This window comes from Poecilia formosa, unplaced genomic scaffold (assembly GCF_000485575.1).
Source record: "Poecilia formosa unplaced genomic scaffold, Poecilia_formosa-5.1.2 Scaffold81, whole genome shotgun sequence".
NCBI lineage: Eukaryota > Metazoa > Chordata > Actinopteri > Cyprinodontiformes > Poeciliidae > Poecilia > Poecilia formosa.
In genome coordinates this window covers 1,923,949-1,936,047 of record NW_006800020.1, presented here as the reverse complement: position 1 = coordinate 1,936,047, position 12,099 = coordinate 1,923,949, and the positions used below count along the sequence as shown (strand labels likewise).

The 12,099-nt window shown below is 37.7% G+C and overlaps 1 protein-coding gene across 2 annotated transcripts; it reads left to right on the top strand.

The window, feature by feature from the left end:
• Positions 1 to 5,419: 5,419 nt before the first annotated feature.
• Positions 5,420 to 10,477, top strand: LOC103141303 (protein phosphatase 1 regulatory subunit 32-like). Of its 2 annotated transcripts, none has more exons than XM_007556897.2 (13): positions 5,420 to 5,550; positions 5,697 to 5,756; positions 6,154 to 6,255; positions 6,349 to 6,466; positions 7,537 to 7,699; positions 7,785 to 7,827; positions 7,917 to 8,014; positions 9,232 to 9,297; positions 9,381 to 9,467; positions 9,556 to 9,621; positions 9,731 to 9,822; positions 10,213 to 10,308; positions 10,401 to 10,477. In XM_007556897.2, the coding sequence occupies exons 2-13, from the start codon at positions 5,714 to 5,716 to the stop codon at positions 10,417 to 10,419; spliced, it is 993 nt and encodes a 330-aa protein (XP_007556959.1). In that variant the 5' UTR covers positions 5,420 to 5,550; positions 5,697 to 5,713; the 3' UTR covers positions 10,420 to 10,477. The 2 variants fall into 2 exon arrangements, with proteins under 2 accessions (XP_007556959.1, XP_016529208.1); XM_016673722.1 differs by having other exon boundaries at positions 5,420 to 5,594.
• The last annotated feature ends 1,622 nt before the right edge of the window (positions 10,478 to 12,099 follow it).

The following is a 12,099-nucleotide window of genomic DNA, read 5'->3' as shown; positions in this document are numbered from 1 at the left end:
ATTTTTTTCAGCCTCTCCTGTTTTTTGGGCCGAGCGGACTGTGATCTTACTGGGTTTTTTTTCGTTGTTGTTTTTCTGTTCTCGCTCTCCTCCACTCATCAGTGTTACACAGTGTGCTGGGTGGACGGAGCCTTGGAGCTGAGCTCTGATGTTGTTCCATATTAAAGAATCATTTTTGCTACACTTGTGTTCAGAGCCTCATTGGTCTGTCTCGTCGTCCTTTTCTTCGGTAAAATCAAACATGATTTTTCAAAATCTCATGATCTCTGCAGCTTCCTCATTCAGTGCTTTCTAGAACCCACATTGCTATGGTTACAGCTGCAAGATGATCACAATTCAAAAACTTGATGTTCATAAAGATTCTTGAAACATTTTCTGAAGGCAGAGGATTCTTGCTGATGTAGAGAAGAAAAATTTAATTTAGCATGATTGTGTTTTAATTTTCTCAATGAGGGCAAAACCAATACATGGTAAGTAATTCAGCACCGATTTTGAAAAAGAAAAAAGAAATGAACGTGTTTCTTTCTGGTATAGCAAGCCAGTAGGCAACAATGGGAAATATGTCAGTGTATTTTACAGAACTTGGTATCTTGACTTAATTATGCTGTTTTTTGAAGTGTTGGAGGAATCTGGACCATATGAAAAAAAAAGGTTAATTTTAATGTAAACTTGAATCTGGGACAGTAAGATGTTATTTTTACAGGACATTTAGGGAAATGTGGTCAATGTAGTTGGTGGGAAAATATTCCGATAGGGAACTCAGAGTAACTTAAAACCATTTTGCATAACTAAAGACAGAAATATTTGCCCTTTTTTCTTTAAGCAACTTGAGTTCAACCAGATTGAATGGAGAGCATCTACTGAGATTTTTTTAGTCTTGCCACGGATTCTCAACTGGATTTATACCTGGACTTTGACTGGGCCATGCTAATACATGAATTTGCTTTGATTGAACCAATCCATTGTAGCTCTGGCTGCATGTTTAGGGCTGTCCTGTTGAAAGCATCTGAATCATCTGACCAGTTTCTCTTATTCTTTGTGTTTTGTTTGTTTTTGTGTTTGTGGAAACAGGAACACTATAGATGACACCCAGACTATTACCTTTAAATGTTCATAGAGAACAGGTTTGTGTATAACTAATAGATGTTTTACCAACTGGTTCGTTCACTTGAGCTCTCTTCTTTTCCAGTGTATTTTATTTAAGGAGGTCACATTTTCAAATTTATATGTTGAAAAATAAACTATAAATCTATTTTCTTTCACAGTTATGTATTTGTTTTGAAACCCTGAGACTGAAAATCTAAGATGTAAAATTTCTGACTCTCATGTGGATCACACAAAATGATCCAGATTTCTAACAGGTTCCCTTGTATGATTGGCTAAATGGTTCCATAAAAGTCAGTCAAAGTAAACTGGAAGGGGAAAAAAGAACCTAATTTAGCTCCTCTACTTTTAGTTACAAAGAGCTGCCTTTAATGGACTCCCATTTTAAAAAAATCATCATAATCTCTTTTGAGCTGAAAACTAAGATTGTGAACAAAAAAGAACACCTTTATTAGTGAGAGAGGTCAGCAAAGTGCCATTTGATTCAATACATTCCAAAGGAAACCCTCCACCTTGAATCCAATCAAAAATCTTTTCATTATGGTACTGAAAGTGTAACGCATCTACATACACCGCCTTGCAAAAATATGTATCCCTTTTGAATATTTACAGAGTTTTTTATCATGTTATTGCAACAGACTTTTTAGACTTTTAAGATTAACAATTATGCAGATCTTTGTATTGGTCTACAACATCAAATCCTCAAAATGATTTAGTTTTATTGTCTCAAAATGAAGAAAAAGTTTAAGGTTTATGAATGCATTTGCATGTCTCTGCATTCTTGCAAATAAATCTGTTACTGATGGATCAGAAAGTGATGTGTGGAGGAAAATCAGTTTGATTTAATGGGGACTGCTGTGAAAAGTTTTAACATCATTTGCTGAAGGAAATGGGATTTTGCAAAGGTTGTTTTAGCCTTCAAGACCAATTAAAAATGTGTAGTGGACAGCTTTGGCTCTGAGCAACATATTAGTCAGCATGAAAGAAAATGAATCACACAGTTTCATCCTGCAGTCTGGAGGAAACTTTCCTCCTTTTTTTAGTGGTGATGGGAAATTATCTTTGTAATTGGGGTAAATTGTTTTGCAGGTTTTTATGTTCTTTGTTGTTTTCTTTTTACTTCAGTAGCATCTCAGTCATCTGTGCACTTCTGGTTCCACTGATGTGTGTCAAAATATCTCCCTTGTAGATGTTAGAAATGCTGTTGTTTTCACTTGAAATGTCTTATTTCATGCCTTAATTTTCCACACCACATTCCGGTCACCCTCCACATATTCACCAAAGCTGAGTGAGACGTAGAATGGAAAAAGATGACAGTGCAATTTGCTCCAAACCATGCATGGAAGATTTGTCCATTAAGTACAGAAGTTAGAAAGGAGGCTGCAAGGAGATAAGCCTTGCAGAAGTGAAGCAGTGAAGCAGAGGGAGCACCTCCGAGACCCCGGCAACACAAAGACAGGTCTGAGCGCCTGAGCTGGCTCTTTATGTCCTTAAACATCAATTCCATGCTTTTTTTATGGCAGACAAAGGGAGCAGGTTATTAAACTGACAGGGAAACCTTGGAGAGCCGCCTCCCAGAGCTGCAGACTATCAGCAGCAGCAGGAGAAACAGGTGAGCCCCTGCAGACAGCACTGAGGGTCTGAACCTCAACAGACGGCTGCGGGCGAGCCGAGTGCATCATCACAACGGGAGACCCTTGCTTGCATCACCTCGGTCTATTTTTAGAACAGCTGCATGATCCCCCCCGCCCCCCTCTCCACTTTTTGTCTTTGCACCTTTTCCTCAAGTGCAAGCTGCACCAACATGCAAAAAGCACAGTCTGTTTATCTTGAATGTTTTGATCAAAAGCTTGCATGCAACTGAGCGTTTCACTGGAGCAGTCACATTACGTGTGAATTATGCAGATGAAGAACAAACACCGGCTGGTGCATTCTCAGGATGAACAATCAAAGGAAAGCTGAGAGTCTCTGGATCCTCATTCAAATCCTGGACAGCAGGTGTTTTACCCGTTCCCCCACTCTGACTGTCAGATTGAAGTTGCTCAAACAAGTCAAATCATCTGGCGTAATCTTGAACTGGAATGAAAATAGGCATCCGGGTCTAACCCTGCTGTGTGGATCCCCCATTGAATTTATAATTATAGATGCCAATAACGTGCACATTGTGTTTAGAAGAAAAGGAGCAGGAAATGAGATGTCAGTTTCAATGATGCAGGCGTTTCCCCGTAGTTATTTTTTGGAGGAGATAATAAACAGTTCCAAGTTTGGCATGACAGGATGTCAAGCAAGAAAGACTGCGGAACAGAAAACGCCAGCAACAGCTTGGTAAAGACGGGCTCTATCCATGCACTGCTGGCGTTCAGCAGATGGAGGGAAGGAAAAGAAAGCAAGAAGTGATGCAGCAGAGAGGTGGGGGAAAAAAAAAAAAAGCTGTGTGAGTCCGAGGAAATTAGACGGCACGAAAAGAAATGGGAGGTGAGAATTGAAGGAGAAGTGTAGAAATAGTGTGATGCTGCAGTTTTGAGCTCAGTTTGATGAAAAGGTGTATGAAATAACATTATGTTTGAAGAGACGCACAAGCATATAGGATTTGCGTATGATTTTTGAATAAAGTCTATTTTTTCCTAGTTAAAAGAATCATCTTTCTATGTTGCTTTTTCAGAAGTCCAAGAGTCAGTTTTGAATTAAAAAGCTGATATGAATGTATGTTTTTTAAAGTGTGTATGCTTTTTTAGACATTTTCTGCTGCTATAAGCAGTGAATTATCACACCCTGTCCTGGATGGACATTTTTTTATATCAAGATGTCATGCAAATTTCAAACCATCCATCATTTTTATATAACCTTAGACTGAAGTCAGAGCCATGGCGGCATCACAATGCCATCCAGTGGACACATGGAGAATCAGTCCGGACCGATTGTGTACAAAAGCTGTTCTGGTTCCTGCTGCTCTTTGTCTGGCTTGTTTTAGTTCATCCTTTCTGCAGCACACAGAATTCAAAGAAATGAATAAAACTCAACAGAAGGTTATGGAGTTCTGCAAAAATGTGTTAACCTGAATTTAAACCAGATCTTTTAAAAAATATTCTCCTACGCTTGGAGACCAGATATATGCCCTGATTGTCCACAGACGTCAGGTTCTTAGTACGCTTGAAGTAAGACAAAAATAAACTTACAAGGAACTTTTCAGCAGGTTGCTTGTTTTAAGTAAATAATTCTTTAGTACTGATTTTTTTTTTAAATTACTAGTTCCACTGGCAGATTATTTCACTTATAACAAGACATTTTCCTCATGTTATAAGTGAAATGATCTACCAGTAGAAGTTGGACTTTTTCATCCTCTTTTGAAAAATATTTTGATTTCAGCAGATTTTTAACCAATTAATTAAAGGTTTAATAAAATAAAAATCAATATTAAGAAATTATTCACTTAAAAGAAGCTCCTACATCTTGCAGAAAAATTATTTGTAAGTCAGTTTTTTACATATACAAAGATATTTGCACTAGAAACTAAACTAAAAAAGTGTAAGATTTTGTGGTTTTTGCAGTGTATTCAGAAATTGATGTGTGTGTGTTAATGGTTTAAAACGAAATAAAACATGAGATTTAACCACATGAATGAGTTCCTCAGCATTGGTTTTTGTATTTAAAGTATGAGTGGCTTTATATGCTAAAGAAATAACTTAAATGGCAAAGTGAAAGTGCTGAAGAATGACATAAATGTCATCCATCTGTCGCTTTGATTGGTCTTGAAAAGTAAGTTGAATAAAAAGAGCAAAGAAAGATCCAACTGCTGCGATATTATTTCACATCGAGAACCAGACCTGGAAATATTCTTGCCAGAAAATGAACAGGTGAAGTCATTTCAGTCTTAATCAACAAGACCCTTTTGTGCATCATGTCGGGTGATAAAGGCATAAATCACAAGTAAAGTACAATGTAAGAGTCATTTTGTCTGCTCGCTTCTTTTTAAAAGGCACCCGCATAATTTCACCTTTGATATTTACAGATTTCAATAATTACATGTGCCTTTTCTTCTTTTTTTCACTCTCTAATGGCGCCTATTTTCCTATCTGAAGCCGTCAAAGAAGCCTTTGATGGTTCTGTGCAACAGCGAGCTGTCTGCGGTGTTTTGTATTATTACAGTACAAATTGCAGAAAAGGAGCTGAACTGAACAAATTGCAGGAAGGAAGAAAGAGACTCTTAACAATGCCTCCTTGTGGAATAACATTACGCTCACACCTGAAATAATTTCTATGCACTTCAGTTGTAATGTTCTGCCCCTGTGCTGAATCTCCTAGCAACAGAAATGTGTTTACCTACAAACCGGCTCAGGACAGAGAGAGACGAACAAACAACGTAGTGTTTAGACACAGGTGTGTCCTGGGTCAAGCTTTTTTCACACTCATCTCTATTTTACTTTTAACTCATTCAGAGGAAATAAGGTGAGATTGCTATTACTGCCCTTATGCTGACTTAAACTGTCTTTGTAAATTGGAGATTTCAGTTATTTCTTACAAACTGTTCTTCATTTTTTTTTCCAGTTGATTGTGAAATCTAAAAAATGCACTCATTGCTACATTTATTTCAGATCGCTGCAGTGTCAACATGCCTGAAGGATTTTTTCCCACCATCACTGTTAATGGCGAAGGTTTCTATTACAGCACACTGCAAAAACACACAAAATCTTGCCAAATATTTTTGGTTTAAATTCTAGTGCAAATATTTGGTACACTTAAAATACAACAAAACTAACTTTAAAGTAACCTTTCAGCAAGATACAGGAGCTTGTTTTAAGTCAGTAATTCTTGAATATTGATCAAAAGTACTAGTTACACTGACAAATTATTTCACTCATAACACTAATGTCTTGTTCAAGTGAAAAAATCTAGTGCTTTCTTACAATATTCAAGAATTGTTTACTTAAAACAAACTCCTATCTTGCTGAAAAGTTCCTCTTAAGTTAGTTTTGTTGTATGTTATGTGTACTAAGATATTTGCGCTAGAAACTAGAGGAAAACTCTTGGTAAGATCGTATGTTTTTGCAGTGCATAAACAGATGTTTGGACAGCCGAGGATTGTCATACCGCCTATTGAAGAAACTGAAAGGCGGGGATCACTGAACAAAGCCAGTCACGCACCCCCTAAAGGTCAGCTGAGGATGAGAAAGTCAGAGTCCAGAAACTCAAATCGATCTGTTTTAGATTTAGTTTTGGATTATGACAGACATGTTGTTGTTTCAGGCAGGATGTGTTTCAATTCCTGCCTTGGAGCCCCCGTTGCGTCCGGCTTTCTATCGAACCAAAGACCCGTTCTATCCTACCACCCCAGTTTGGACCTTGTTGACAACCCTCACTTTGGGTAAGTGTCAGGGCAGGTAAGAACTGTCCGCCACAGCGTCAGCTTTCACTGTCCAGTGTCATCACTGTCCACTGGGAAACACTCAGGCAGAGTTGTGAGTCAGGCATGGGTGAAAGCAAGCTATTTCTCACTCTTGCTCTGACCAAGTGACACAATAGTTCTGCTCTGATTTTTTCTCTGAAAAAGTTATCCAAAGTAGAAAACCAATCCCAGTTCAATCTGGAGAGACTCAAACGGAGAAAGAAGGCGATTAAAAGAGTTTAATGACAAAATGAACATGAAAATAAACAAAGTCCTTTGGCGTTCAGGCCCCGGCCGGGGACATCGAGCTGGACTTCGATGAGCTCGATGAACATTCCTGATGCAGCATAGGACTGTAGACCCCCCGGGGCCTGTACTGGTGGTCGGAGGAAGATGAGGCCTGAGAGTCGGGAACAGAAGGTGGAGATGGGGTGGAGGTGGGTTGATCGGAGCTGGTGAGCAGAGGAGGCTATGGGTGAAGGTCCTTTTGAACTGGAGCCCAAACGATGATTGGCTGGAGCGAGGCTTGGTCCGCGCCGATAGGTCCAGGTTGCAGAGAGGCGGGCGCTGATTGATGAGGCAGGTGCGACTGGAGTCTTCCAGACTGAACTTTTGTCAAGACTCCATTTCAAATCAACTTTTATTTAAAACTGTATTTCATTGTTTCACTGTGTATTTGTTCATTTCATGGCTCTGTTTGCACACTTTGATGTGTTTGATTGTGTTCGGTAAAGTCAAATACCAATTTTGAGGTAGATGTCTATGTATATTTTTTTTAAGCACTAAGCACTGTGCTTTGAATGTCACAATTTCATCGCTAGTGTTTTAGCTCTTCTTAATCTTACAGAAACTGATATTTTTCTACCTTTTGCTTGTGAAATAATTTACTAAAGTGCTGAGCCGTGGCGCCTTGGTAAGCTTAGATTATTAGAAAAAAAATCCAGCGAATTTGTTGTTTCATTCCAAGTTTCCCAAAATGCTTTTTTAAACAGCCGTTACTTCTGATGTGTTTCTTGAGACGCAGTTGTATTTTTTTTTCCTGTCTCCAGAGTGTGGCTAGCCGACAATTTCGTAACTCAAAATATGCGGTACTACCAGCGTCCCACCTACTCTGATGGCTCCACAGCTTTGCCAAGCCTCCTTAACAAACCCATGACCAGCGGCTTCCATCAAGTGAGCGCTGTTTGCCACACAGAGCCTATTGTGGATCAGGTACTACAGATTTTCCTCTACATTATCCTTACAATTCAACAGACTTGAAACAAGCATGAGCTGTCTATCTTCTGCCTTTCTTCAGACAGAGTACCAAAGAGTGTTTGTGCCCCGTCGCTTACCACCAGGTAAAAACTTAGGTTGTGGCTGCAGACAGATGATAAGATGACATAACATGATAACATGACAGAGACCCTAACAGATATCCTTGCTGCAGTTTCTCGCCACATGAATATGGGTCCAAAACTGGAGACTGGGTGCACCGAAGGAGAAGACCTACAGTACATCACCTTTCGGGACAAAAATCATGCCACTGTGAGTATTACTTAATAGTAAGCAATCATATTAACATGGTGAAAGTATTCATGTTCTCAAAATATTTAATTGGGATTTTATGTGTTAAAAAATATTCATAGCTTTGATCATTTTTAAATGATCAAAGCTATGCTGATTTAAAACTCATAGCTTTTTTAATCTGTGATTTGAGGTAGCAAATCATCCTTAGCTTTGAGGCATAAGAGAAGGGCTCTTGCATGATGCATGCGTTTCGAAATGAAAAAGTGAAAGGGACTCATTTCAAGCCTCTGGATCAATACTTTGTGGAATCACCTTTTTTCTGCAAATACATTCTCTAACAGTCTCTAACAAGCCTCCGAGGCCTAGAATAGAGAATAAATTACACCCAGGCAGACTATATCAACTAAGTTAATTTGATGTTTTAAAGTGAAGGTGGCTGAATTCATATACACGCCACACTTTTCATATTTCTATTTGTAAAGCATTTAGCAAATAACATGTAATTTTTATTTCTATTCCACAGTTTAAACTACTGTCTGTGGGTCTGTTACATAAAATATCCCCCAAAAATACATTTCAGATTATGAATATAACGCAAAAAATTAAAAAAAATATATATATATTTGTTACTCTTTGAAAAAAAAAAATCCTTACATTTACATGTCTTATAGTATAGAATAAAACATCCTTCATTGTCCCAAAATGGGCAAATTTCTTAACTTATATTCATTGGTTCACAAGCAGATGCTTTCATGTTTTTTCCTCTCCTGAAGTCTAATGTCACCTTCTGTCACTCCTGTCTGTTCTCCTTCTGGTGCTTTCAAAGCTCAGAGAGTAGACTGACATAAATGCAATTTATACAAGTCTGAGCTACAGAACAGCTAAAGAAAAAAGTTGTTTTGCAAGATTCATATGTGGCTTACTACGAGCAACATCACAAAAAAAATACAGTTTGAAAACGGTATTCTGTCATTCCTCCAAATTATTATATTATATGGTTGCATATCAATCAATCAATCAAATTTTATTTGAATAGCACATTTCAGCAGCAAGGCATTTCAAGGTGCTTTATATAATTAAAAAAACCAAAATAAAAACAGCATGTGACATTGAATAAACAGTAAGAAAGAAAGAGATTTTGGAAAAAGAAAAATATGTGGTCCTCCTTTACTTCTGAATGTGACTTTGTCTATTTGTGAAGTGTTTCCCTTTCAAACTGTGGCTGATTTTTCCAGGTGGTTCCGCATCTGATCAGAAAAACAGTGATGACGAACGACTACCTGTCTCCGACGTTTAAGCAGGTTGAGCCACATTCACTGCAAATCCCTTTATACTGGACAAACAAACACAAATATGTTTTGATATGAAACATTTTTTTTTTCAGGGAAAAGAACGCTTGCCAGGAATATGCAGCTGTTCCTCCAGAGAAACAGGGTATACAGGTGGTGCCAACACCCTCTTAGTCGACCCAGTAAGTCCCTATATCCTCCAACTTGTATTCTTCTTAAGCTGCTGTTATTGTACAGATGTTTGACATGTCCTGTTTCATAATATTCTAGCGCCTTCATCTGCCACCACTGGAAGTGAAAAGTCGTGTACCACTTGTGAAGGCTTCTGGAAACAGGGTCAGACTTTTACATTTTTTATTTTTTATTTTTTGGTTTGTTTTTAATTAATAGAGCATCTATTTTTGATTAGACTTTTTATCTTTTCTTTTATTCCTTTCTCCCTTAGGAACCCTCAGGATTTTGCTTAAATATGCCAAATGAAATTTTCTCTAAGGGACCATTGGATCCGTTACACTTCACTACACATTATAATAACAAGTAAGAGTTTTTTGTCTTAATACTTTCGGTTGTGGTGTAAGATTTTTTTAGATGCTAAAAAAAATTTAGAGCCAGACGTCCTGGCTTTGAAATGTTTTGTTGATAAACTATGAATTAGCAATAAATCATTTGTTCATCATTGTTCATCATTCAGATCATTTATTCTTCAACTGATTACAGTGATTTGAAAAAGTACAGATTTCCCTTGCTCAATGTTTCTTTTGTACAAAGTGAGCTATGGAAATTTAGATTAGATTTTTATTTTCATAGAATTTTAAGAAGAATGTTTTTCTTGTTTCTTGTTCATTTGTGGTATCTTGCTGTCCTGATTTATTTGTGTTGCGGATAAGAGGGAATTTTTAACTTGACAAGAATTACGTTACTTTCCAGCTTCCGTCAGAAGGACAGGCACACTTTTTATACTTCATCAATTGTCAACGCAAGCCAAACAAAGGACAATGGCTACAACAAACGAAACACAGACAGGTAAGGTATTATCACATTTTAGCCTGGATAATATAACATTGCGCTCATTTTTATGATTCACATGTCCTGTTTTTTTTTTTTTTATTCCACAGGTTCATATTGAAGCATTAGATGTTTTCACTGTTTTTAAAGTCTTCTCATCTCAAAAATAAAATTCATTATTTAAGCAAATCATTTGGTCTTTATTTTTTTGTTTGTAGAAGAATACAAACTCCAGATGTACATGGAGAAGATGCAAAACTGCATTTTGTTTTGGTTTACTTATAAAAGCCCATCATTTGTGGGACTGAAGGCGTTGATGTGCTCACTTTAAAAGCACCTTGTTGTCACTGACCTACAGAGAATGAGAAGACTGTAAACTGAGGTGAAAAACGATTCCACTCAGACTAAAGCAGACTCCGATTTGCATGAACCTCCGCAAACTCTCAAGCTGTTATGCCACCCACGGCTGCATGCAAAAAAAGTGACCAACAAATCTGGACTAAATACATAACAGTCCAAGTATGACAAACTGTGTATATTACAACTTTATACCACTGCACTACTGCATCTTCTGTGCTGACGTCAGAATATTTGACTTTTTCACGTTTTGCAATCCTGCTATCACATAGTGCAAATGATTTTTTTTTTTTTTTCAGGGTTTGTATATGATAAATCAGCAGATATCACCACATAATTCTAATGTTGAAGGCAATTTAACTTGTTTTTTCTACAAGGCTTAAATTTAAAGTTGAAGGAGAGATCAGAGAAGTTAAATATGGGGAGAAATTGGAAGAACACTTTCTGACCGGGTTGGAGGTTCACCTTCCAGGAGGAAAACAACCCTAAATGTAAAACCACAGCTACAATGAGTTTAGACAAAACCATTTTAACATGTTACTTATTTTGTGCCAACACCTAGATTAAATTAGTGGAAAATATTTGACACTAATTGCTCTCCATATAATGTGACTTTTAAACCAATTTTTAAAGACAAACTGGCAAAAATGCCAATCTCTAGACGAACAAAGCTGACAGAGACTAACACCCAAAGACAGTGATACCAGCAGTGGCATAGCTGATACCACTGCTGCCTTGCAGCAAAAACATCCAGGGGTCTTTTTGCATGATGTGTGCATGTTCTTCCTCTGCATGTGTGGTATTTTGGCTTCTTCTTTTGGTCGAGAATGCACAACTGTAAATTTAATTGGTTTCCCCAAATTGCTCATAGTTATTAGTGTGCACATGAATGGTTGTTTGTCCTGTGTGTCGCTGTGTTGTAAATGCTCCTACGAACCTGCAGGGACAAGTAGGCACAGACAACGGATGGAAAGATGGTTCTACAAATGAATGACCAATACGAATGCACACCACATTTCTGTTCACTTCACAGTTGTCCACTACTTGGTGCGTTCGGTCCATCAGTTGATCTGACGGACCAAAGTATGAAGTAAAATACATTGATTTTTTTGTTGTTGTTGTGCAACAAAATGTGAAAAAAATTATAGGTTAAGAACGCTTTAGCAGTCGCCCCTGTCGAAGAAGAAAATCGATCCTGTCATGACACTGAAAAAGCTCTAAGCAGTCAGAAAGGAGGCCACAAACATCTGAAGAAATTGTAGCAGGATATAGGCAACAGATCCTTTGGGTCCTGTGGGTTGAGGTTGGGTTACTTCCCACAGATGCCATCAGATTCCTATTAGGGGAATTCTGGAGACCATTAATAGTATTTTGAAGCTCATTTCTCACATTCCTGCGTCTTATCTATTAATACCACCAATGTTATTAGACACAGCAATAGCAGCTATTGGT

Coding starts and splice junctions, on each gene's coding strand:
- LOC103141303 (XM_007556897.2), top strand. CDS start 5,714: ATGCCTGAAGGATTTTTTCCCACCATCACTGTTAATGGCGAAG. Junction 7,700..7,784: donor CAGAGCCTATTGTGGATCAG/GTACTACAGATT, acceptor GCCTTTCTTCAG/ACAGAGTACCAAAGAGTGTT. Junction 9,298..9,380: donor TGTCTCCGACGTTTAAGCAG/GTTGAGCCACAT, acceptor TTTTTTTTTCAG/GGAAAAGAACGCTTGCCAGG.